The following is a 23,338-nucleotide window of genomic DNA, read 5'->3' as shown; positions in this document are numbered from 1 at the left end:
CTGGAAAGTTTGGTAGAATTCCCCTGTGAAGCCATCTGGCCCTGGGCATTTATTTGTGGGAAGATTTTTGATGACTGATTGGATCTCTTTGCTTGTGATGGGTTGGTTGAGGTCTTCTATTTCTTCTCTGGTCAGTCTAGGTTGTTCATATGTTTCCAGGAAATTGTCCATTTCTTCTACATTGTCCAGTTTGTTGCCATACAGTTGTTCATAATATCCTCTTATAATTTTTTTAATTTCTTCAGGATCTGCAGTTATGTCACCTTTTTCATTCATTATTTTGTTTATATGGGTCTTCTCTCTTTTTGATTTTGTCAGTCTAGCTAGGGGCTTGTCAATCTTGTTGATCTTCTCGAAGAACCAACTTTTGGTGATATTTATCCTCTCTATTGTTTTTTTGTTCTCTATGTCATTTATTTCTGCTTTAATCCTTGTTATTTCTTTTCTTCTACTTGGTTTAGGATTGGTTTGCTGTTCATTTTCTAGCTTCTTCAGTTGATCCATTAGTTCTTTGATTTTGGCTCTTTCTTCCTTTTTAATATATGCGTTTAGTGCTATAAATTTCCCCCTTAGCACTGATTTGCTGCATCCCATAGATTTTGGTATGTTGTGTTCTCATTTTCATTCGTCTCTATATATTTAGCAATTTCTCTTGCTATTTCTTCTTTAACCCACTGATTGTTTAGGAGTGTGTTGTTTAACCTCCAGGTATTTGTGAATTTTCTAAGTCTCTGATGGTTATTGATTTCTAATTGTATTCCATTGTGGTCAGAGAATGTGCTTTGAATAATTTCAATCTTTTTAAATTTATTGAGGCTTGTTTTATGTCCCAGCATATGATCTATTCTGGAGAAAGTTCCGTGAGCACTAGAAAAGTATGTGTATCCTGGTGATTTGGGATGTAATGTCCTGTATATGTCTGTTAAATCTAATTCATTTATCAGATTGTTTAGGTTTTCAATTTCCTTATTGGTCTTCTGTCTGGTTGATCTATCTATAGGAGAGAGTGATGTGTTGAAGTCTCCCACAATTATTGTGGAAACATCAATTGCTTCCTTTAGTTTTGCCAGTGTTTCTCTCATGTATTTTGTGGCACCTTGATTGGGTGCATAGACATTTACGGTTGTTATTTCTTCTTGCTGAATTGCCCCTTTTATTAGTATGTAGTGGCCTTCTTTGTCTCTCAAAACATCCCTGCATTTGAAGTCTATTTTATCTGAGATTAATATTGCTACACCTGCTTTCTTTTGGCTGTAGCTTGCATGAAATATTTTTTTCCATCCTTTCACTTTCAGTTTCTTTGTGTCCCTGTGTCTAAGATGAGTCTCTTGTATGCAACATATTGATGGTTCATTTTTTTTGATCCATTCTGCGAATCTATATCTTTTAATTGGGGAGTTTAATCCATTTACATTCAACGTTATAACTGTGAAGGCATTTCTTGAATCAGCCATCTTATCCTTTGGTTTATGTTTGCCATATTTTTCCCTCTCTCTATTAATATCCTTTATTGTACCCATACCGAATCTCTTTAGTACTGAACCTTTCTCCAAGTCTCTCTGTCCTGTCTTTGTTTCTCTGTCTGTAGGGCTCCCTTGAGTATCTCCAGTACGGCAGGTCTCTTGTTAGCAAATTCTCTCAGCATTTGTTTGTCTGTGAAAAATTTAAGCTCTCCCTCAAATTTGAAGGAGAGCTTTGCTGGATAAAGTATTCTTGGCTGGAAATTTTTCTCATTCAGAATTTTAAATATATCGTGCCACTGCCTTCTTGCCTCCATGGTGGCTGCTGAGTAGTCACTACTCAGTCTTATGCTGTTTCCTTTGTATGTGGTGAATTGCTTTTCTCTTGCTGCTTTCAGAACTTGCTCCTTCTCTTCTGTGTTTGACAGTGTGATCAGTATATGTCTCGGAGTGGGTTTATTTGGATTTATTCTATTTGGGGTTCGCTGAGCATTTATGATTTGTGTATTTATGTTGTTTAGAAGATTTGGGAAGTTTTCCCCAACAATTTCTTTGAATACTCTTCCTAGACCTTTACCCTTTTCTTCCCCTTCTGGGACACCAATGAGTCTTATATTTGGACGTTTCATATTATCTATCATATCCCTGAGGTCCATTTTGATTTTTTCAATTTTTTTCCCCATTCTTTCTTTTATGCTTTCATTTTCCATTCTGTCATTTTCGAGGTCACTGATTCATTGTTCAACTTCCTCTAGTCTTGTACTATGAGTGTCCAGAGTCTTTTTAATTTGGTCAACAGTTTCTTTAATTTCCATAAGATCATCCATTTTTTTATTTAGTCTTGCAATGTCTTCTTTATGCTCTTCTAGAGTCTTCTTGATTTCCTTTATATCCCGTACTATGGTCTCATTGTTCATCTTTAGTTCTTTGAGTAGCTGCTCTAGGTGCTGTGTCTCTTCTGGTCTTTTGATTTGGGTGCTTGGGCTTGGGTTATCCATATCGTCTGGTTTTTTCATATGCTTTATAATTTTCTGTTGTTTTTGGCCTCGTGGCATTTGCTGAACTTGATAGGGTTCTTTTAGGGTTTGTAGACCTATTGAAGTCCTTATCTCTAATTTATCAGATCTACAGCTTCGTGGAGTACACTTTCTCTAACTAACCAGCAGGTGGTGTCCACAAGCCACCTGTTCTCCACAAGCCAGTTCTCCCCTGCTTAGCCTTTTTGGTGAGTGGGGGAGTGAGTCTTGTGGGGCCCAATTGGTGTACCAAGCTTGCGTGTGTAGTTGGTGTTGCCTGCCCTGTATGTGGGGCGTGTTTCTGGGCAGTCGGGGAGGGGGGGTGGCCCTAACAATCAAATCTCCCTGGTGATCCTAGAGTTTTAAAGCTGCTGCAATAGTCTAATCCTTCAGTTCAGTCCTGCCACAGTTTGTCTCTGCCACTGACCCACAAGTCCTTGGTATTGGTGTATGGTTCCTGAGACTTGCAAGTGGGCCCCTCTTCCAGGCCGTGCACCCCGGGTCCTCTGTTGAGGGATGACTGTGCTATGTCACAGGTGAGTGCCGTCCCCCCAGGGCAGTTCTGGGCTGCTGGGCTGTGTAGGGAGGCTCCCAGTCTGCTCAAATGATGGCTAAGTGGGGCTTTGTTAATTCACACTGCTCCACCTTCCCAACTCTGGGACAATCAGCTGAGGTTGTAGAGAAGGCTAATGTCCACGCCCAGTTTTGTGGTGTGTGCCTGTTATTTGAAGCACTTCCGTCACACTGGGTTGTCTGGGGCAGCTCTGGGCTATGGGGCTGGCGATGGGCAGGAGTGTTTCCTGTCCACCAGGATGGTGGCTGTGAGCGGACACCCCCCTTTTCTTGGGAAGTTGTGGTGTTTAGTGAAATTTCTCAGCCACTGGATTATTGCCTTTTGTCTCAGAGCTCTCTTAGTTCTGCTCTTGACTTGACGTGCCGAAATTGCAAGTCTTTGAAGCTTTCTGTATTGGGCTTCTTAGAGTAATTGTTTTAGAAAAAGAAAAAAGGATTTAAAAAAAAAAAAAAAAGGCCCTCCTTAGAGATCTAATGGGTTATTGAAATGCTAATAGACAAAGCAACCAGGGCCATTAAGGAAAGGTCCACAGGGCAGAGAGATCAGCTTTTCTTCAGGATTTGCATATGCGCCTCAAGGCCTGAGCTCCGCCCTTCCCCTTTCTGTGTTCACCAGAACTCCAAAAATCCTCTGCTTTTATTTTGGAGTTTTTCGTGTTGTTTTTTTTTTTCTATGCCTGTCTCCTCTCTGCTGGGCTGGCTGCTCTCAGATTCTCTGGTGTCTGGTCTCAGTCTATCTATGGTTGGAGTTTGGATCAGTAGAATGAGTTTCCGATAAGGGCTGCCACTGCAGTTCTCCCTTCTCCTTCCCGGAGCTGACAGCCCCTCCTCCCATGGGACTGAGCCTGGCAGGGAGGGGCGCGGGTCCCCTGGCCGCAAAAACTTACAGATTTCGCTGATCTCAGCAGTTCGACATTTTCATGAGTGTTGTATGAAGTATGCCCAAAGACAGATTGCTCTGTCGTGTCCAGTCCACGCAGTTCCTGGCTTTCTACCTACTTTCCTGGAGGAGTAACTAAAACATACAGCTCACCAGTCTGCCATCTTGCCCCGCCTCCTCCTCTGGCTTTTTAATTTATTCATTTGGCCTTTCTATATGTTCTTGATTCTTTAGGTGCTTTATGATTTTCTGTTGGATTCATGGAATTTGCTTGTTTTGATAAGGTTATTGTGGGAAATGCAGGATTATTTGAGAATTTATGTATAATTTGGCAGAGCTACAATTTGCTGGAATGCATTTTCCCCGTTCTACCAGGAGGTGGCACTCTTGAGCCGCCTTTTACTCCCAAGCTAGCCTTACCTGAAATTGTCCTTTGTGCGGGACAGAGTTCAAACCCGGGGGGGGGGGGGGAACCAATCAGTTCACCAGTTCTCTGGTGCACTGGGGACTGCCTGCCCTGGGGTGTAATTTGGGCCCTGTGCAGTTTGGCAGGGAGTCTGCTCCCTGCCTCTGTGGTGTGGGAAGGGCTCTTGATGCATTGGTGTGGTGCCCACTCTTATCTCTAGCTCTTGCTGTTGCACACCCTGTCTTCCGTGGGTCAAGAGCAAATGCTGCCTCCTGGATTCCGTCATGGGAGCTCCTGGCCATCTGACTGTGGAGAGCAGCAGCTCTCTATTCACATGCCAGCTAACTGCCAAGGTAGGTGCACATGAGTAGAGAGCCGCTGCTCATTCCCTTGCCCAGAGGTTGTCTTTGCCACTGCCAGCCCAGGAGGAAGACCTGGCCAAACAAATTCACCCCATTCCTCGAGGCACCGTCTCTCCGTGCTTTTGTCTACATCTTTACCAGTCTCCACAAGAATCCCTCTCCGGCTGGCCAGACCCCAAAACCACAGTCCCAGGTGTCCTCTGGCCCCTCTGTAGTTTCTTTCATGGAGGAGAAGCCCGCTCCACCTCAGCAGTTTGATTTTGATCCTTTAAAATTGATTGAAACTTATGCTATGGCTCAGCATATGGTCTATATTGGTGAGTGAATCATGTGAACTTAAAAATAATGTGTTCTGCAGTGGCCAGATGTAGTGTTCCATGTCAATTAGATCAAAATGGTTGATATGGTTTTTCAGATCTTCTATGTCTCTACTGATTTTTTAAATTTATGCTTATCAGTGCTGAGAGGAGCATTAAAATGCCCTACTCTAATTGTCTATTTCTCCCTTTAATTCTATCACTTTTTACTTCATTTATTTTGAGGCTCAGTTATTAACCACAAACACATTCATAGTTGTTATGTTCCTGATGAATCATCCCCTTTTAAATTATGAAATATCCTTCTTTATCTATCATTATATTCTTTGTCTAGAAGTCTATTTTATCTGATATTAAAATAGCCGCTACAGCCTTCTTTATGCTTACTGCTTGTATGTTGTATCTTTTTTTATCCATTTGTTTTCACCCTATTTGTGTTATTTATTTAAATTGTGTCTCTTGTACACAGCATATAGTAGTGTATAGTTTTGTATCTACTTTGTCACTTTCCGTCTTTTAACTGGAGTGTTGAGATCTGTGTTATGTAATACAGTAGTCACCAGCCAAATATATGGCTATTGAGCTCTTGAAATATGGCTAGTCCAAATTGAAATGAGCAGTAAGTACAAAATACAACCAGATTTTGAAGACTGAAGAAAAAAAGAAAATAAAGTATCTCATTAGTAACTTTTTTATTGATTACAGGTTGAAATAATATTTTGTGTATATTAGGTGAAATAAAATGTAAATTAAGTGAAATATATACTAGAAAATGTTAATTACATATATGATTTGCATTATATTGGTACTATTGGGCAGTACCAATTTAGATCATTAGCATTTAATGTAATTATTGATATTGTTGGATTTAGGCTGACCATTTTATTACGTTTTCTCTTTCTCATCTGGTTTTTGTTTCTCCTTTTCTATCTCCTTTTGGGTTATATGAATATTTTTTAGTATGGCATTTAAATTTATCTATTGACTTTTTGGCTTTATCTCTTTGTTTTATTTTTTTAGTGGCCGTTGTAGGGCAAGGTTTCTCAGCTTCAGCACTGTTGACATTTTGAGCTCTGTCATTCTTTGTCATGGGGGTCTGCCCTGTGCATTATAGGATGTTTAATAGTATTCCTGGTCTTGATCCACTAGATGCCAGTTGCACCCCCACCCCCCACCCCCATTGTCACAACCAAAAATGTCTCCATACATTGCCAAATGTCTCCTGAAGGGTAAAATCACCCAAAGTTGAGGTTTCTCTAAGAGTTATGGTTTAAGTAGACCTTTACAGTCTATTTATAGTTAATATTGTACCACTTCACGTAAAATGTGGAAACTTTATAACTGCATATGTCCATTAATGACTTCTCTCTGCACTGACCTTATGTCATAATTGCCATTTGTGTTAAATCTGCAAACCTGGAAAATCCCAACAGACAATATTGTGGTTTTTGCTTTCAACAACCATACATATTTTAGAGAACTTAAGAGGAAAAAAATATTTTATAATATTTACCAAGATATTTATCATTTATTTTGTTCCTTCATTCACAAAAATCCAGGTTTTCCTCTGGTATCATTTCCTTTAGTCTAAAAAACTTCTTTTAGCATTAGTTATTGTGCCGGTTTGAATGTATTATGTCCCCCAGAAAAAGCCATATTCTCTGATGCAGTCTTGTGGGGCAGACATTTTAGTGCTGATTAGATTGGAATCCTTTTAGTGTTTCCATGGAGATGTGATCCACCTAACTGTAGGTGATAACTCTGATGAGATAATTTCTATGGAGGTGTGGCCACACCCATTCAGCATGGGCCTTGATTAGTTCACTGGAGCACTATATAAGCTCAGACAGAAGGAGCGAGCTTGCTCCTGCCAAGAGGGACACTTTGAAGAATGCACAGAAGCTGAGAAAGTAGCTGTAGATGAGAGACAGTTTGAAGACAGCCGTTGAAAGCAAACTCTTGCTCTGGAGAAGCTAAGAGAGGACAAACACCCCAAGAGCAACTGAGAGTGACATTTTGAAGAGAAGCTGCAGCCTAGAGAGGAACATCCCGGGAGAAAAACATTTTGAAACCAGAATTTGGAGCAGACGCCAGCCACATGCCTTCTCAGAGCTAACAGAGGTTTTCTGGATGCCATTGGCCATCCTCCAGTGAAGGTACCCTTTGCTGATGCACACTTTATGGCCTTAAGACTGTAACTGTGTAACCAAATAAACCCCCTTTTATTAAAGCCAATCCATTTCTGATGTGTTGCATTCTGGCAGCATTAACAAACTAGAACAGTTATAAATCAGGTTAGCTCAAGATGGATTCTCTTGTTTTTCCCTCATCTGAAAATATCTTTATTTAGCCTTAATTCCCAAAGAATATTTTTTCTGGATAAAGAACTCTGTGTTCACAGGTTTTCTCTTTTAGTTCTTAAAAATGTTGCTCTACTCTTCTGCTATCCATGGATTCCGATAAGAAATCTGTGGTCACTCAAATTTTGGTTCTCCTGTGTATAATAGGTCATTTTTCTCTAGCCATTTTTCAGATTTTTTTCTTTATCTTTCATTTGCAGCAGTTTGATTGTGCTGTGTCTAGTCATGGTTTTCTTTTAATTTATTCTGTTTTGGGTTTTCAGAGCTTTTTGAACGGAGAATACATCTTTTACACATTTGGAAAGTTTAGGGCCATTATTTTTTCAAATTTTTTCTGTCTCAATTTCTTTCTCCTTTCCTTCTGAGAATGCTAATAATGCAGATGTTAGACTTTTAAAAATTGTCCCTAGTTCCCATAGGCTCTATTGATTAATTTTTTAAAACTCAATTTTATAAAGATATATTCACATACCATACAATCATCTACAATGTACAGTCAGTTGTTCACAGTACCATTATATAGTTGTGTATTTATCTCCACAATCAGTTTTTGAGCATTTTCATTACCACACACAAAAAAGAAAAAGAATAAAAGGTAAAGTAAAAAAGAACACCCAAAACATCCCATACCCCCATCCCTCACTATTATTCATTTACTTTTTGCCCTCATTTTTCTGTTAATCCATCCATACACCGGATAAAGGAAGTGGGAGCCACAAAGTTTGACAATCACATGGGCACACAGTGTAAGCTATATAGTAATACATTCGTCTTCAAGAATCAAGGCTACTGGGTTACAGTTCAACATTTTCAGGTATTTCCTTCTAGCTATTCCAATATACTACAGACTAAAAAGGGATATCTGTATAATACATAAGAATAACCTCCAGAATGACCTCAACTCTATTTGAAATCTCTCAGCCACTGAAAGTTTATTTTGTTTCATTTCTCTTCCCTTTTGGTCCAAAAAGGCTTTCTCAATCCCACAATGCCAGGGCAAAGCTCATCCCCACAAGTCATGTCCCACACCACCAGGGAGATTTACATCCCTGGGAATCATGTCCCGTGGAGGGAGGTCAGTGAGTTTACCTGCAGAGTTGGCTTAGAAAGAGAGGCCACATTTGAGCAACAAGAAAGCTTCTCTGCGGGTGACTGTGAGGCACAATTTTAAGTAGGCTTAGCTTCTCCTTTGTAGTAACAAACTTTATAAGGGCAAGCTGCAAGATCAAGGGCTTGGCCTACTAAACTGGTAGCCTCAATGCTTGTGGGAATATCATTAATTCCCCTGGTGGGGAAATTTAATATTTCCATATTTTCTCCAAGTCCCTCAAGGGGGCTTTGCAAATACATTTTTATTCTCTCCCCAAATTACTCTGGTATGTATTGGGGCACTAACCTGTACAAAACAACCAGATTTCACTCCCTATTCAATGTTTTATGTAATTATGTTGTTTGAATAAGCTGACCATACAGGTTAAATCACATAGTATGTTGCAAAAAATATAGATTTTGCACCTAATAAACATTTCTTCCTTTGGCCTCACACAGAAGTTGAAGTTTTAAAAACACCTTCAATATTGCCCTTTATCCTTTAGTCTGATTTACCTTAGCCCTAACCAAGTCCATTTCATTCATATCTCTCATTGAAGTCTGATCTCTTTTTTTTAATTTAATAAATTTTATTTTGAAATAAATTCAATCTTACAGGAACAGTTGCAAAAACAGTACAAACCCCATACATAGAACTCCATCATACCCCGACCCCCCTCCCCCGATACCCCGATCCAACACCTTTAATATCCTGTCACACCACCGTTTCTTTCTTTTCCTCCCTCCCTCACTATCATTCATCATCTATTGCTCTGTCCTCTGAACATATGAGAGCAAGCTGCACATATCTTTGAACAAACAATATAATTCACATATACCTTTCCCATGGACAAGAACATTCTTTTATGCAATCTCATTAAGCGCAGCTAAGAAGTTAAAGAAATTCAACATTGATATAAAGCTTACATTCTGTATTTCCTGTTTTTTTTTTTCTTTTTTTTTCTTGTGTCCCATCTGTGTCCCTTTGAGCCTCCTCTCCTCCATCCTCAGATCCCATCCAGGATCATCCTTGGCATTTAATTGTCATCTAGACTGTTTTTTTTTCCAATTGTGGAAACATATATATAACCTAAATCTTCCCATTCCACCTCCTCCCTAGCATTCCATTAGTGGGATTAATCACATTTAGAATGTTGCAATGCTATCACCTTCCCACCATCCATTTCTACAAGTTTCCCTTCACCCTAAACAGAAACCCTATTCTCATTTCTTAACTCCCCATTGCTCCTTCCCCCACTTCTCGGAACCCCTACTCTACTTCTCATCTCTATGGTCATATCTTCTGATACTTATTTTGTGTTTAACATGGGGCTTAAATTTAACATCTTAAATCTGTAACAATCTTGTTTTTCTTTGATACCAACTTAATTTCAATATGACACATAAGCTATGTTCCTATACTCCCTCATTCCCCCACCTTTATGTAGTTCTTGTCAAAAATTACCTATTTTACATTGAGTCCAAAACCACTGATTTATCATTACAGTTTATGTATTTTAGATCCTGTAGGAAGTAAATAGTGGAGTTATAAATCAAAAATACAGTAATATTGGTATTTATATTTACCATGTGGTCTTTACTGGAAATCTTTATTTCTTCATGTAGTTTCATTCAATTGTTTAGTGTCCCTTCCTTTCAGCCTGCTCAACTTCCTTTAGCATTTCTTTTTTTTTTTTTTTAATCATCATTTTATTGAGATATATTCACATACCATGCAGACATACAAAACAAATCGTACTTTCGATTGTTTACAGTACCATTACATAGTTGTACATTCATCACCTAAATCAATCCCTGATACCTTCATTAGCACACACACAAAAATAACAAGAATAATAATTAGAGTGAAAAAGAGCAATTGAAGTAAAAAAGAACACTGGGTACCTTTGTCTGTTTGTTTCCTTCCCCTACTTTTCTACACATCCATCCATAAACTAGACAAAGTGGAGTTTGGTCCTTATGGCTTTCCCAATCCCATTGTCACCCCTCATAAGCTACATTTTTATACAACTGTCTTCGAGATTCATGGGTTCTGGGTTGTAGTTTGATAGTTCCAGGTATCCACCACCAGCTACCCCAGTTCTTTAGAACCTAAAAAGGGTTGTCTAAAGTGTGCGTAAGAGTGCCCACCAGAGTGATCTCTCGGCTCGTTTTGGAATCTCTCTGCCACTGAAGCTTATTTCATTTCCTTTCACATCCCCCTTTTGGTCAAGAAGATGTTCTCCGTCCCACGATGCCGGGTCTACATTCCTCCCCGGGAGTCATATTCCACGTTGCCAGGGAGATTCACTCCCCTGGGTGTCTGATCCCACGTAGGGGGGAAGGCAGTGATTTCACCTTTCAAGTTGGCTTAGCCAGAGAGAGAGGGCCACATCTGAGCAACAAAGAGGCATTCAGGAGGAGACTCTTAGGCACAAATATAGGGAGGCCTAGCCTCTCCTTTGCAGCAACCGCCTTCCCAAGGGTAAAACTTATGGTAGAGGGCTCAACCCATCAAAACACCAGTCCCCTATGTATGTGGTGATGTTAGCAACCATGGAGGTGGGGTAGGCGAATACCCCTGCATTCTCCACAGGCTCCTCAAGGGGGCACTACATCTTTTTTTTTTTCTTTGTTTTTCTTTCTTTTTTTTTTTTTTTAACTTTCCCTTCTTTTTTAAATCAACTGTATGAAAAAAAAAAGTTAAAAAGAAAACAAACATACAATAAAAGAACATTTCAAAGAGACCATAACAAGGGAGTAAGAAAAAGACAACTAACCTAAGATAACTGCTTAACTTCCAACATGTTCCTACTTTACCCCAAGAAAGTTACATAATATAGCAACATATCTGTGAACTTGTTCCTACTATATCCATCAGAAATTAACAGACCGTAGTCATTTCTGGGCATCCCCAGAACGTTAAATAGCTTATCTGTTCTTCTTGGATTATTGTTCCCCCTTCCTTAATTGCTCTCTACTGCTAGTTCCCCTACATTCTACATTATAAACCATTTGTTTTACATTTTTCAAAGTTCACATTAGTGGTAGCATATAATATTTCTCTTTTTGTGCCTGGCTTATTTCGCTCAGCATTATGTCTTCAAGGTTCATCCATGTTGTCATATGTTTCACGAGATCGTTCCTTCTTACTGCCGCGTAGTATTCCATCGTGTGTATATACCACATTTTATTTATCCACTCATCTGTTGAAGGACATTTGGGTTGTTTCCATCTCTTGGCAATTGTGAATAATCTTTAGCATTTCTTATAGGACTGATTACTGGTGATGAAGTCCCTTAGCTTTTGATTATCCGGGAATGTTTTCATCTCCCCCTCATTTTTATCCTCCAGATGTTTGTGAATTCTCCACGTCTCTGATGGTTATTGACTTCTATTTGTATTCCACTGTGGTCAGAGAATGTGCTTTGAACAAATTCATTTTTTTTTTATTGAGGCTTGTTTTTATGTCCCAGCATACAGTCCATTCTGGAGAAGGATCCGTGATCACTAGAGAAGAATGTGTGTTCTAGTGACCTGGGATGTAATATTCTATATATGTCTGTTAAAATTCTCTATCTCTCTCTCTCTCCTTTCTTTGTTTCTCTGTCCGTAGGGCTTCCTTTAGTATCTGAAGTAGGGCAGGTCTTTTATTAGCAAAATCTCTCAGCATTTGTCTGTGAAAAATTTAAGCTCTTCCTCAAATTTGAAGGAGAGTTTTGCTGGATAAAGTATTCTTGGTTGGAAATTTTTCTCTCAGAATTTTAAATATGTCATGCCACTGCCTTCTCACCTCCATGGTGGCCACTGAGGAGTCACAACTCAGTCTTATATTGTTTCCTTTGTATGTGGTGAATTGCTTTTCTCTTGCTGCTGTCAGAACTTGCTCCTTCTCTTCAGTATTTGACAGTCTGATCAGAATATGTCTTGGAGTGGGTTTATTTGGATTTATTCTATTTGGAGTTCGCTGGGCATTTATACTTTGTGTATTTGTATTGTGTAGGTTTGGGAAGTTTACCCCAACAATTTCTTTGAATACTCTTTCTAGACCTTTACCCTTCTCTTCCCCTTCTGGGACACCAATGAGTCTTAAATTTGGACATTTTATTTTATCTATCATATCCCTGAGATCCATTTCAATTTTTTCAATTTTTTTCCCCATTCTTTCTTTTGTTCCTTCATTTTCTGTTCTGTGGTCCTCAAGGAGGCTGAGTTGTTGTTCAGCTTCCTCTAATCTTGTATTATGAGTATCCAGAGTCTTTTTAATTTGGCCTACAGTTTCTTTAATTTCCGTAAGGTCTTCTATTTTTTAATTTACTCTTGCAATATCTTCTTTATGGTGTTCTAGGGTCTTCTTTATGTCTTTTATGTCCTGTGCCATGCTCTTCTTCATGTCCTTTATATCCTGTGCCATGCTCTCATTGCCTGTCTGTAGTTCTTTGATTAATTGCACCAAGTACTGTGTGTCTTCTGATCTTTTGATTTGGGTGTTTAGGTTTGGGTTCTCCATATTGTCTGGTTTTATCATAAGCTTTAAGATTTTCTGTTGTTTTTGGCCTCTTGGCATTTGCTTTACTTGATCTCAGAATTGCAGCTTGGTGGCGTACACTTTATCTAACCAGCAGATGGCGTCTGTGAGTCACCTATTCCCCTCAAGTCAGTTCTCCACAACTTTGTCTTTGTGGTGTATGGGGATCTGACTCTGGTGCCGTCTAATTGGTGCACTTAATTTGGGTGTGCTGTCAGCGCCGTCTGCCCCGAATGAGGGGCGTGCATCTGAGCAGTTAGGGATGAAGGGCAGCTTTAATAATCAAACCTCCCAGGTGTTCCCAGAGATTTAAGGCTGTTCTCTGCTGCTGACCCAAAAGTCCTTGGTATTGGCATAGGTTCTCTGGGATTTCCAAGTGGTTCCCCCTTCCCTGCTGTGCTCTTCGAGGACCTCTGCTGAGGGAGGGAGGGCCGTGCCATGTCACAAGTGTGCGCTGGCCTCCAGGGAAGCCCTGGGATGCTGGGCTGTGCAGGGGTGTTCCCAGCCCTCTTCAAAGATGGTTGAATGGGACAAGTTAATGTCCCCCTTCTGCACAGCTCCGCCCTCCCAGCTCCAGGACAATCAGCTGTGGGTGTATTCAAGGCCACTGTCCACAGCCGATACTGTGGCATGTGAGCGGTGCTGCAGGAGAGACTCCCTGTCACAGTGGGTTTCTTGGCACAGCTCTGTGCTGTGGGTTCGGCCCTGGGCAGGAGTGCCCCCGCCCACTGCGGAGATGGCTGCAAGTCGTGCGTTTTTTTCTCCTTTTTGGCCTATAATTCTTGACTGGTGTGACGAGGTATGGCCGTGTTCCCCCAGGCTCTGGGGTCTGGTTCTGAATGGAAAGGGCCCCACCCCTTTCCTCTTGGAGAAGATAGACCTCCTAGGGGGAGGTCATTAGCATTTCAGTGGTCTCTCTCTGCTTGTGCTATCTCCACCCTTCTCTGAGTGACAGCATTGGGAACGGAAAATGGCTGGGGCTTTCTCCACTGAGCCGAAAAAGAAACAGGTAGTCCCCTTCAAACCTATTCCAAGGCGACCCTCCAGCTCTCCAAGGTCAGTCGTCACCCAAAGCCTCTGTCTATTTTTTGGGGATTCGTACCTGTAGTGAGCAGTTCACACTTGCTACTTAAAACCCCAGTTGGAGCTCAGCTGAGCTATATTCACTTGCTAGGAGAGAGCTTCTCTCTGGCACCACGAGGCTTTGCAGCTCGGGCTATGGTGGAGGGTGTCTCATGACTTGGATCCGCAGGTTTTACTTACAGATTTTATGCTGTGTTCTCGGGCATTCCTCCCAATTCAGGTTGGTGTATGATGAGTGGATGGTCTCATTTGCCCCCCCCCACAGTTATTCTGAATCATTCACTAGTTATTTCTGTTTTTTTGTAGTTGTTCCAGGGGGACTACTTAGCTTCCACTCCTCTCTATGCTGCCATCTTCCCTCTCTCGTGATCTCTTTTTACAGACTCTTTAACATTTGCTGTATGGGGTAATGCTGATATTCATAACTGCTGGGCACTAGCTCTGAGTCTCAGTTGTCACATAGATACCCAAAGTTCCAAGGACTGACCAGGTTATACACAAAGAGCTCAGCATCTCGGAATTTAGAAATAACCATTACAACTCATGAATAGATGTGGCTGCTGGAAGAGCTTACAATCTAGGAAACTTTAAAAGAAGCCTTCCCCTGATAACCTGTGCTCTCAGACTCAATTCTCAGAGTTTGCACATTATAGTTAGTCTATATTAGTGAGGCATTATGTTTTTCTTTTCATTTCTGGTTTATTTCACTCAACATACTGTCTTCAATGTCCATTCACCTCACAACTTCACTCCTTCTCGTAGCAGCTCAATATTCCATTGTATGTATACACCACAGTTTGCCATTCTGTTCATTGGTCTGTGTACCCTTAGGCCACCTCCATCGACTGAGAATCATGAATACTGCCACCATAAATCCCACTGTACAAATGTCTATTCATGTCCCTCTTATCAGTTCTTCCAAGTATGTACCCAATAACAGGGTTTCAGGACCATATGGCAACCCCATAGTTAGCTTCCTGTGGAACCACCACACTGCCCTCCAGATGGACTGCCCCATTCTACTTCCCAACCAACGGTGATTAGGTACATCCCCTCTCCACATTTTCTCCAGCAGTTGTATCCCTCTGTTTATTTTGTGGACAGTTTTCTTCACACGCCATACATTGCCTCCTAAGTAAACAATTCCCTGTGTAATCACATGGTTATGCATTCACCACCACTGCCTTTATGAGGACATTTCCATTTCTTTCACAAAGAAAGAGGAAGAAGCAAAAAAAGAAAAAAGAGACTGAAAGGGAAAAATGAGAACTAGAAAGCAACAAAAGAAAAAATAAATATAAAATACAATTAAAAAGTCAGACAGCAATACCAATGCCAAGAATCTCATGCCCCTCCCTTATATCCCCCTCTTATAGACATTTAGCTTTGATATATTGCCTTTGTTACAATTAATGGAAGCATATTCAATGTTACTGTTAACTATAGACTTTAGATTGCACTGATTGTATTTTTCCCCAATACCACCCCATTTTTAACACCTTACAAAGCTGACATTCATTTGTTCTCCCTCCTGTAAAAACGTTGTTATGTTTGTGCATTTAGTCATCATCATTGACCACTCCAGGTTTCACTAAGTCATACATTACCAGTATTTATCTTCCGTCTTTCCTTCTGGTGTCCCACATGCCCCTAACCTTCCTCTTTCAACCATACTCCAGGTCATCTTTGTTCAGTGTACTTACAGTATTGTGCTACCATCACCCAATACTGTGCTCCAAACCTCTCTCCTGTCTTTTCCTACCTGCTTGTAGTACTTCCTTTAGTATTTTCTGAAGAACAGGTATCTTGTTTTGCCGGATATAGAATTCTTGGCTGCCAGTTTTTCTCTTTCAGTATTTTAAGTGTATCATACCACTGCCTTCTTGCCTCCATGGTTTCTACTGAGAAATCCACACATAGTCTTATTGAGCTTCCCTTGTATGTGATGGATCACTTTTCTCTTGCTGCTTTCAGAATTCTCTTTGTCTTTGACATTTGATACTCTGATTATTAAGTGTCTTGGTGTAAGTGTATTTGGAACTCTTCTGTTTAGGGTATGCTGTGCTTCTTGGATCTGTACTTTTATGTCATAAGAGATGGGACTTTTTCAGTGATTATTCCTTTCATTATTGTTTCTGCCCTTTTTTCCTTCTCTTCTTCTGGGACACCCAGACACATATATTCATGTGTTTTCATGTTGTCATTCAGTTCCCTGAGATGCTGCTCATATTTTCCCATTCTTTTCCTATCTGTTCTTTCATTTGTAGGTTATCAGATGTCTTGTCCTCCAGTTCATGAATCTTTTCTTCTGTGTCTTCAAATATGCACAATATATCTCCATTGTGTTTTTCATTCTTGTATTGTACCTTTCATTCCCATAAGTTCTGCCAATTGTTTTTTCAAACTTTTGAGTTCTTCCTTATGTTCGCCCACTGTCTTCTTTATATCCTTCATCTCTTTTGCCATATCTTCCCTCAACTCATTGATTTGATTTTTTAATTGATTTAGCACAATAGTTTGAAGATCTTTAATTAGTTGTTTCAACTCCTGTATTTCATTTGAAGTTGTATCTCTATTTCAAGTGAAGTTCCTTTTACTGGGCCATATCTTCATTTTTTCCTAGTATAATTTGTAATTTTTTGTTGTCTAGGCATCTGGTTTTCTTGATTACCCCAATCAGATTTCCCTAGACTAGACAGGCCCAGGTTTCAGGAGGAAGGTAGAATCAGTATCATGTTTCCCTGGGGATGCTCCCAGCAGATTGTCAGACTTCCCTGTGAGGCCTCTAGACTCTGTGATTTTCCTATCCTGTCCAGCAGGTGGCACTAGTCAGCCCACAGCTCCCCACTGGTGTAAAGAGGTGCAGTCCCTTTAATTCTCAGTGGACCCTGTCCTTGTCAGGGGCTGAGGATGTCAGAAGCCAAGCTTACTTTGTTTCTGGTCCACTCCCACCCCCTCCCAGGCCCTGGGGTCTGAGTTCTCTGAGGGAGGGCAGCCACTTGAGTTGAGCTCTAACCTCTTTTTCTTAGAAGATACACCCTTTACAGAGTTATCTCCTATACTTGAATTCCTCCTTTGTGCCTCTGACTCTCTTAACTCCACCCTTGCCTGGGTCAGTGCTGACAACTGAAAATGCCTGAGGCTTTCTCTAATGAGCTTAGAGTGGGAGGGAAAAAAAAAGAAAAAGAGAGAAAGCCCTTTTTCAGAGCCAATCCCCAGCCCCCCAATTTCACCAGTCGACCAGTGCTGGTACCCAGTTCTCTGTGCCCTTTTTCTTGGGGCACAGCTGTTTTCCAGTGTTATGAGCTCAGCCATCTCCAGAAACCTCTGTTTTTATTTATTTATTATTATTTTTTCATCAGCCCTGCGTCCTGTCTGCCAGGAGAGACCTCAGGGTTCCTTTCCTGCTTTGTCCGGGTTTATCTGTATTTATAGCTTGTATTGAGTAGTCCAAATTTGTTAATTAAATTAATTTTTTTGTTGTTTGCTTGTTTGTTTTAATTTTTTGGTAAATAAAGTTAAAAAAAAAAGAGAGAGAGAAAAGGAAGAAGCAAGGGGACCAGTTAAGAGATGATTACAATCTTCTAAAAAAGAAATGATGGTGGTCTGCACTAGGATGTCTTATTAAATTAATTAATTTAGTAAGATTTTATGTATTTCTCTTTACAGTCTGTTCTTCACCCTGAACCTAGAGTAATTCTGTTAAAAGCATAAAGCCTTTCCCCTGTTCAAAACCCAGTAGTTTTCCATCTCACTCAGAAGTAAAAGCCAAATGAGATCTGTCCTCTTCACTCCCACCCCCATCTCTCTGACCTCTTCTACTTTCTGACTCTGCTCCAGTTACATTGACCTCCTTCTTCAAACACTCTAGGCACACTCAGAACCTTTATTCTGTATATGCATATGATTTGCTCCCTCACCCACTTCAGGTCTTTGCCCAGTTGTCACCTCAACGGAGGCCTTCTCTGATCACTTGGTTTAAAATATAAATCCCTGTCTGCCTTGTCCCTGTACACTCTATACCCCTTTCCTGCCTTCCTTTTTCCATGGCATTCACCACTACTCTAAATACTATATATTTTACTTATTTATTTTATATATTGTCTGCTCTTCCCACCACTCTCCTCACAATAAATTAAACTACATGAAAGCAGGAATCTTCTAATATGTTGTGGAAAAAAAATCATTGGCATTTAATCACTTTTTGATGTTGCCTTGTGCTCAGTTTGCTATTACTTGGTACAGCATTAATACTTAGCAGTTTTGAAAGCAGCAGTAGTAGCTAGAATATCTGCTATGACTACAGTCTTGTATCAGGTTCTATTTCAGCAGCACACCAAAAAAACAAACACAGTATGCCTGAACCAGAAGTTTTTAATCTACAGTCTGGATTTAAAGCCAAGATAGAAATGTTAGAGCCATCTAAAATTCTGTGACTAGTGTATTTCATTAGTGAATACCAATAGAGAAACTCTTTTTTGTAGGCAGTATAATATAGTGAGTAATAACACAGGCTTTAGAGTCAGGCTGGCTGAATATCAATCAAAGACCCCCTGCTTGACGTTGGGCTGCTTACTTAACATTATGTGCCTGTTTCTTCATCTCTAAAATGTGAATAATGGTGCCTACTTTGTAGGCCTGAGTAAATATTATGTAAAAATACTTAGAATAACACCTGATACAGAGTGAGTGCTCAAAGGCTATTAGCTTCCTCCGGTAGCAGTGCTGTAACAGTTATCATTATTTGGAGCTCCCACCTCTTACTGCTTTATAGAAATATCATATGTAAGAATATTTTATACAATGCATGCATTTTTATTTACTTCTTAATCACCTGCAAGAATGACCATGGAATTGCCAGGAACATTAGTTAAAACTTTCAAGCATATTAAATAATTTTTTTAAGCTTACTTTTATGGTTCAACAGTGTTTTCAGTCAACTTCATTTCATGAAAGTGCTAGTTAAAATATTTTCTCTACTAAGAATATTTGCATATCATACAGTAGAACATTTGAAAATGGAAATGAGTAATATTTGGGAAAATTATGAATTTTTAAAACTAATGTAAAAAAAGTAAAAAATAATAAAGCTAGTGTAATTATTTTAGTTATGGTGTTATATGGTAAGGTATCAATTTCAATTCTTATTTTCCTTCTGTCTCTCTGAGTCTCGGTTATGTTTGAAGCAAGCTTGGAAGCCTGAGAGTTCTTTAGGAACTTTGTTTCATGCAGAAAATGTTCTGAAAATATTAGCCTTTATTGCTCATTATTTGTTACCTAACTTTTAAAAGTGCTTTTATCAAATTGATACTAGTTGGAGCTATTAAGAAATATTTGCTCCAAGAAATTCTTGGCTGTAACTGGAAATAAAACAACAACATATCATTTATTCCAATGTTATTTTTAACATTTGTTAATATTATTTTTCCTTCCATAGGACAAGGTGGAAAACTGGTTGATAGAGGAGATAATACTTACGGAGGAAAGTGGGTGGTAAATCCTAGTGGTGGATTGATTGCAAAGGGACACCCACTGGGAGCTACAGGTAATACTACACATAGCTTTCATAAACTGTTATCATTTTTGTTATAAGTGTGAATTAGTCATTGATTTGAATTAAAGCTGGTATTCCCTGAGCTTGGTAGCTGGTTCTTTAAATGGTTGTTTAGTCATAGTATTTAAATTTTTCCTTTAAGTACAGTACATTTCATTAAAACAGATTTATGAGAACTTGAATTAATTGAAACTCTAAATTGATCAATATATATTTTTAAACATTTCTTTGTTTTCAGACAGGTATGTGACCCAAGTAACAAGATGTTGCCAAATAGAGATCTTGCTAGATAAGAATCATTTGAAATAAGCACATTATTTATATGTCATTGTATACATATGTGGTTGTTGTTGCATGGAAATCTTTTTCTCTTGAGAGAACTGACCTAGAAGTTATGAAATATGAATTTTTACCATTGGCTCTCCTGCTGACTGGCCATGATTATTTCAGTTAATAATCAATTAGTCAATCACTTGGATTCTTATTTTCTTTAATTGTAAAATGAAGAAATTATACAAGGCAATTTCTAAAATAACTTTTAGCACTAAAATTCCGTGATCTAATTTTATGAAGATAGGTGGGTTTTGTGTTTTTTTTCCCTTATTGTCTTATTAAATTAATTAATTTAATAAGATTTTATGTATTCACATAAATTCCAGAAGAAAGAAGTTAGAATTAATAGTGTATTTGTTACAGCAGTTAACACTGGTTTATTTCTGTTTATCCTTCAAGTTTAGTAAGTTCATATTCTAGTAGGGTAGATAGAGATAGCTATATAGACAGAGAGAGAGAGACTCACAGTTAAAATATAATGTGCTACCTTGCTGTTTGTTTTCTATTTCTCCCTTCTGTTCTTTGGTTCTTTTTTTTTTTTTCTTTCCTCTTTTTTTACTGCCATCTTTGTATTTGGGTATTTTTTTTTTTTCATTTTTGAGATTTTTCAGATACCATACAAAGATCCAAAGTGTACAATCACTTGCCCCTGGGTACCCTCATACAGCTGTGCATCCATCACACTTAATTTTTGTTCAATCTTTAGAAACTTTTCATTACTCCAGACAAGAAATAAAGTGAAAGATGAAAAAAGAAAAAAAGAAAAGGAAACTCGAATCCTCCACTATCCCTAACCAACCCCCCTCAATTGTTGACTCGTAGTATTGATATAGTGCATTTGTTATTGTTTATGAAAAAATGTTGAAATACTACTGACTGTAGTATATAGTTTGTAATAGGTATATAGTTCTTCCCTATATGCCCCTCTATTATTAACTTCTAATTGTATTGTCATACATTTGTTCTGGTTCATGGAAGTGATTTCTAGTATTTGCACAGTTGATCATGGACATTGCCCACCATAGGATTCAGTTTTATACATTCCCATCTTTTGACCTCCAACTTTCCTTCTGGTGACATATATGACTCTGAGCTTCCCCTTTCCACCTCATTCACACACCATTCGGCGCTGTTAGTTATTCTCACATGTTGCTACCAACACCCCTGTTCATTTCCAAACATCTGAGTTCATCCTAATTCAACATTCTCCTCATATTAAGCAACCACTCCCCATTCTTAAGCCTCATCCTATATCTTGGTACCTTATATTTCATGTCTATGAGTTTACATATTATAATTAGTTCCTGTCAGTGAGACCCCATAATAATTGTCCTAATGTGTATGGCTTATTTCACTCAGTATATTGCCCTCGAGGTTTTGTCATCAACCCATTTTTTTTTAATATGGTTTTGTTCACTCACCATACATTCCATCCCAAGTAAATAATTGATGGTTTTCTGCATGGTCATACATTTATGTGTTCACCACCTTCACCACTATCTATATGAGCATCTACATTTCTTCCACAAGGCAGGAGGGAGAGTCATAGAAGGTAGAGAGGCAAAAGAAAGAGGAAAAAAAAAATGACAGCTAGGAAACAGCGAAAGGAAAAATAACCTTAAATCAAAGTAGAATAAAGAATCAGACAATACCACCAATGTCAAGTGTCTAACATGCCTCCCCTGTCCCCCCCTCTTATCTGCATTCACCTTGGTATATCACCTTTGTTACATTAAAGGAAGCATAATACAATGATTCTATTAGTTACAGTCTCTAGTTTATGCTGATTGCATCCCTCCCGCAATGCCTCCCCATTTTTAACACCTTGCAAGGTTGACATTTGCTTGTTCTCCCTCATGAAAGAACATATTTGTACATTTTATCACAATTGTTGAATACTCTAGATTTCACCAAGTTACACAGTCCCAGTCTTTATCTTTCCTCCTTTCTTGTGGTGTCTCACATGCTCCCCACCTTCCTCTCTCAACCGCATTCATAGTTACCTTTGTTCAGTGTACTTACATTGTTGTGCTACTGTATTAGTTAGGGTTCTCCTTGGAAACAGAATCAATGAGAGATGTCTCTTATTATCAAATTGTAAAAGTGACTCACGCAACTGCGGGAGCGCACGAGTCCAAATTCTGCAGAGCTGTCAACAAGCTGTCAACTCCAAGGAAGACGTCTGACGAACTCCTCGGGAAACGAACCGACAACTTTGACGAACTCCTCAGGAAACGAACCGGCAACTTTGAAGAACTCCTCAGGAAACGAACCGACAACTTTGACGAACTCCTCAGGAAACGAACTGGCAACTTCGACGAGCTCCCCAGGAAAAGCTTCACTGAGCAGCTGAAGAAGAAGTGAAGGTTCTCTAACCGTCAGGCTTATAAGCCTCCAACTGATCACCCGGACCAAATCCAGCCAATTGCATTCTCTCACTGTGGAAGCACGCCCCTTGATGAGTCATCAGTCAGGTGCAGTCAATTGACTGATGATCCGACAAACCAACCAGCCTCAAATAGCCTCACAGGAATCGTCAGGCCAGTGCCCGCTTGACCAGACAGTTAGGCCACCTAGCCAAGTTGACACATGAACCCAACCATCACAGTCCACCCCTTGTCAACTTGGCAGTTGTACACATCACCCAAAACCATATCTTCAAAATGAACGTTACAGCTTATGCCATATGATAAGGGGACAAGACAGAGAAGAAAGCAAAAATATTCTCTTCACAGACAAATACAAACATAATCATCACAAAACGAGGAGGAAATATTCATATCATCATAGTCCTCGTTTCTGTAACTGGTCACGTGGCCGTAGTTCATATTTATCACGACCTTCTTCGACTACCCATTCCATGTTCCCTTTACCCTCAGCAAGCACTTCAGCTGGCCGTGGTTCTTTGCCTGGTGGGGTGACCCAAACCTTCATTCCTGAAGTTTCTTGGCCATTGGTAGTCCTGCCTGGATTGGGTTGTTGCAGTTTTCCATTGATTTGAATCACGGGGCATGGTAGTACTAAGAGACGCCCCAGGGGATCTCCTGTATGCCAGGAAAACTCTTCTTTACTTCCATTGTGTAGTTGTAGTGCTATTTCCCCTTGATAGTCAGGATCAATCACCCCAGCCAGTACAGTAATCCCCTTACTTGCCTGTTGATTCAGAGGCATAAGAAGCCCAAAGTGGCCAGGTGGCAGCCTTAACTTCCAGTTCAATGGGATTATTGTTGTGTTTCCTGGTGGAAGCACTCCTCCTTTTGGAACCAAGACCTGTAGACCAGCAGAGCTTAAACTTGCAGGGACAGGAAGCAAAAATTTTCCTAGTATATCACTAGGAGTGATAGTGAGTGGTGCTACTCCTGTTTCCACCCCTTGAT

The 23,338-nt window shown here is 39.6% G+C and overlaps 1 protein-coding gene across 2 annotated transcripts in view; it reads left to right on the top strand.

The window, feature by feature from the left end:
* The window catches only part of SCP2 (sterol carrier protein 2), a 239,240-nt gene that overhangs the window by 139,573 nt on the left and 76,329 nt on the right, over nt 1-23,338 (top strand). For both annotated transcript variants that reach the window (XM_037827204.1, XM_037827205.1), the window contains one exon: nt 19,512-19,619. In XM_037827204.1, coding sequence (XP_037683132.1) covers nt 19,512-19,619 — 108 coding nt within the window. The remainder of the gene's footprint in view (nt 1-19,511; nt 19,620-23,338) is intronic.

Source organism: Choloepus didactylus, chromosome 2, assembly GCF_015220235.1.
Source record: "Choloepus didactylus isolate mChoDid1 chromosome 2, mChoDid1.pri, whole genome shotgun sequence".
Lineage (NCBI taxonomy): Eukaryota > Metazoa > Chordata > Mammalia > Pilosa > Megalonychidae > Choloepus > Choloepus didactylus.
Note: the sequence above shows the minus strand (reverse complement) of the source record. Positions and strands in the feature narration are given on the sequence as shown.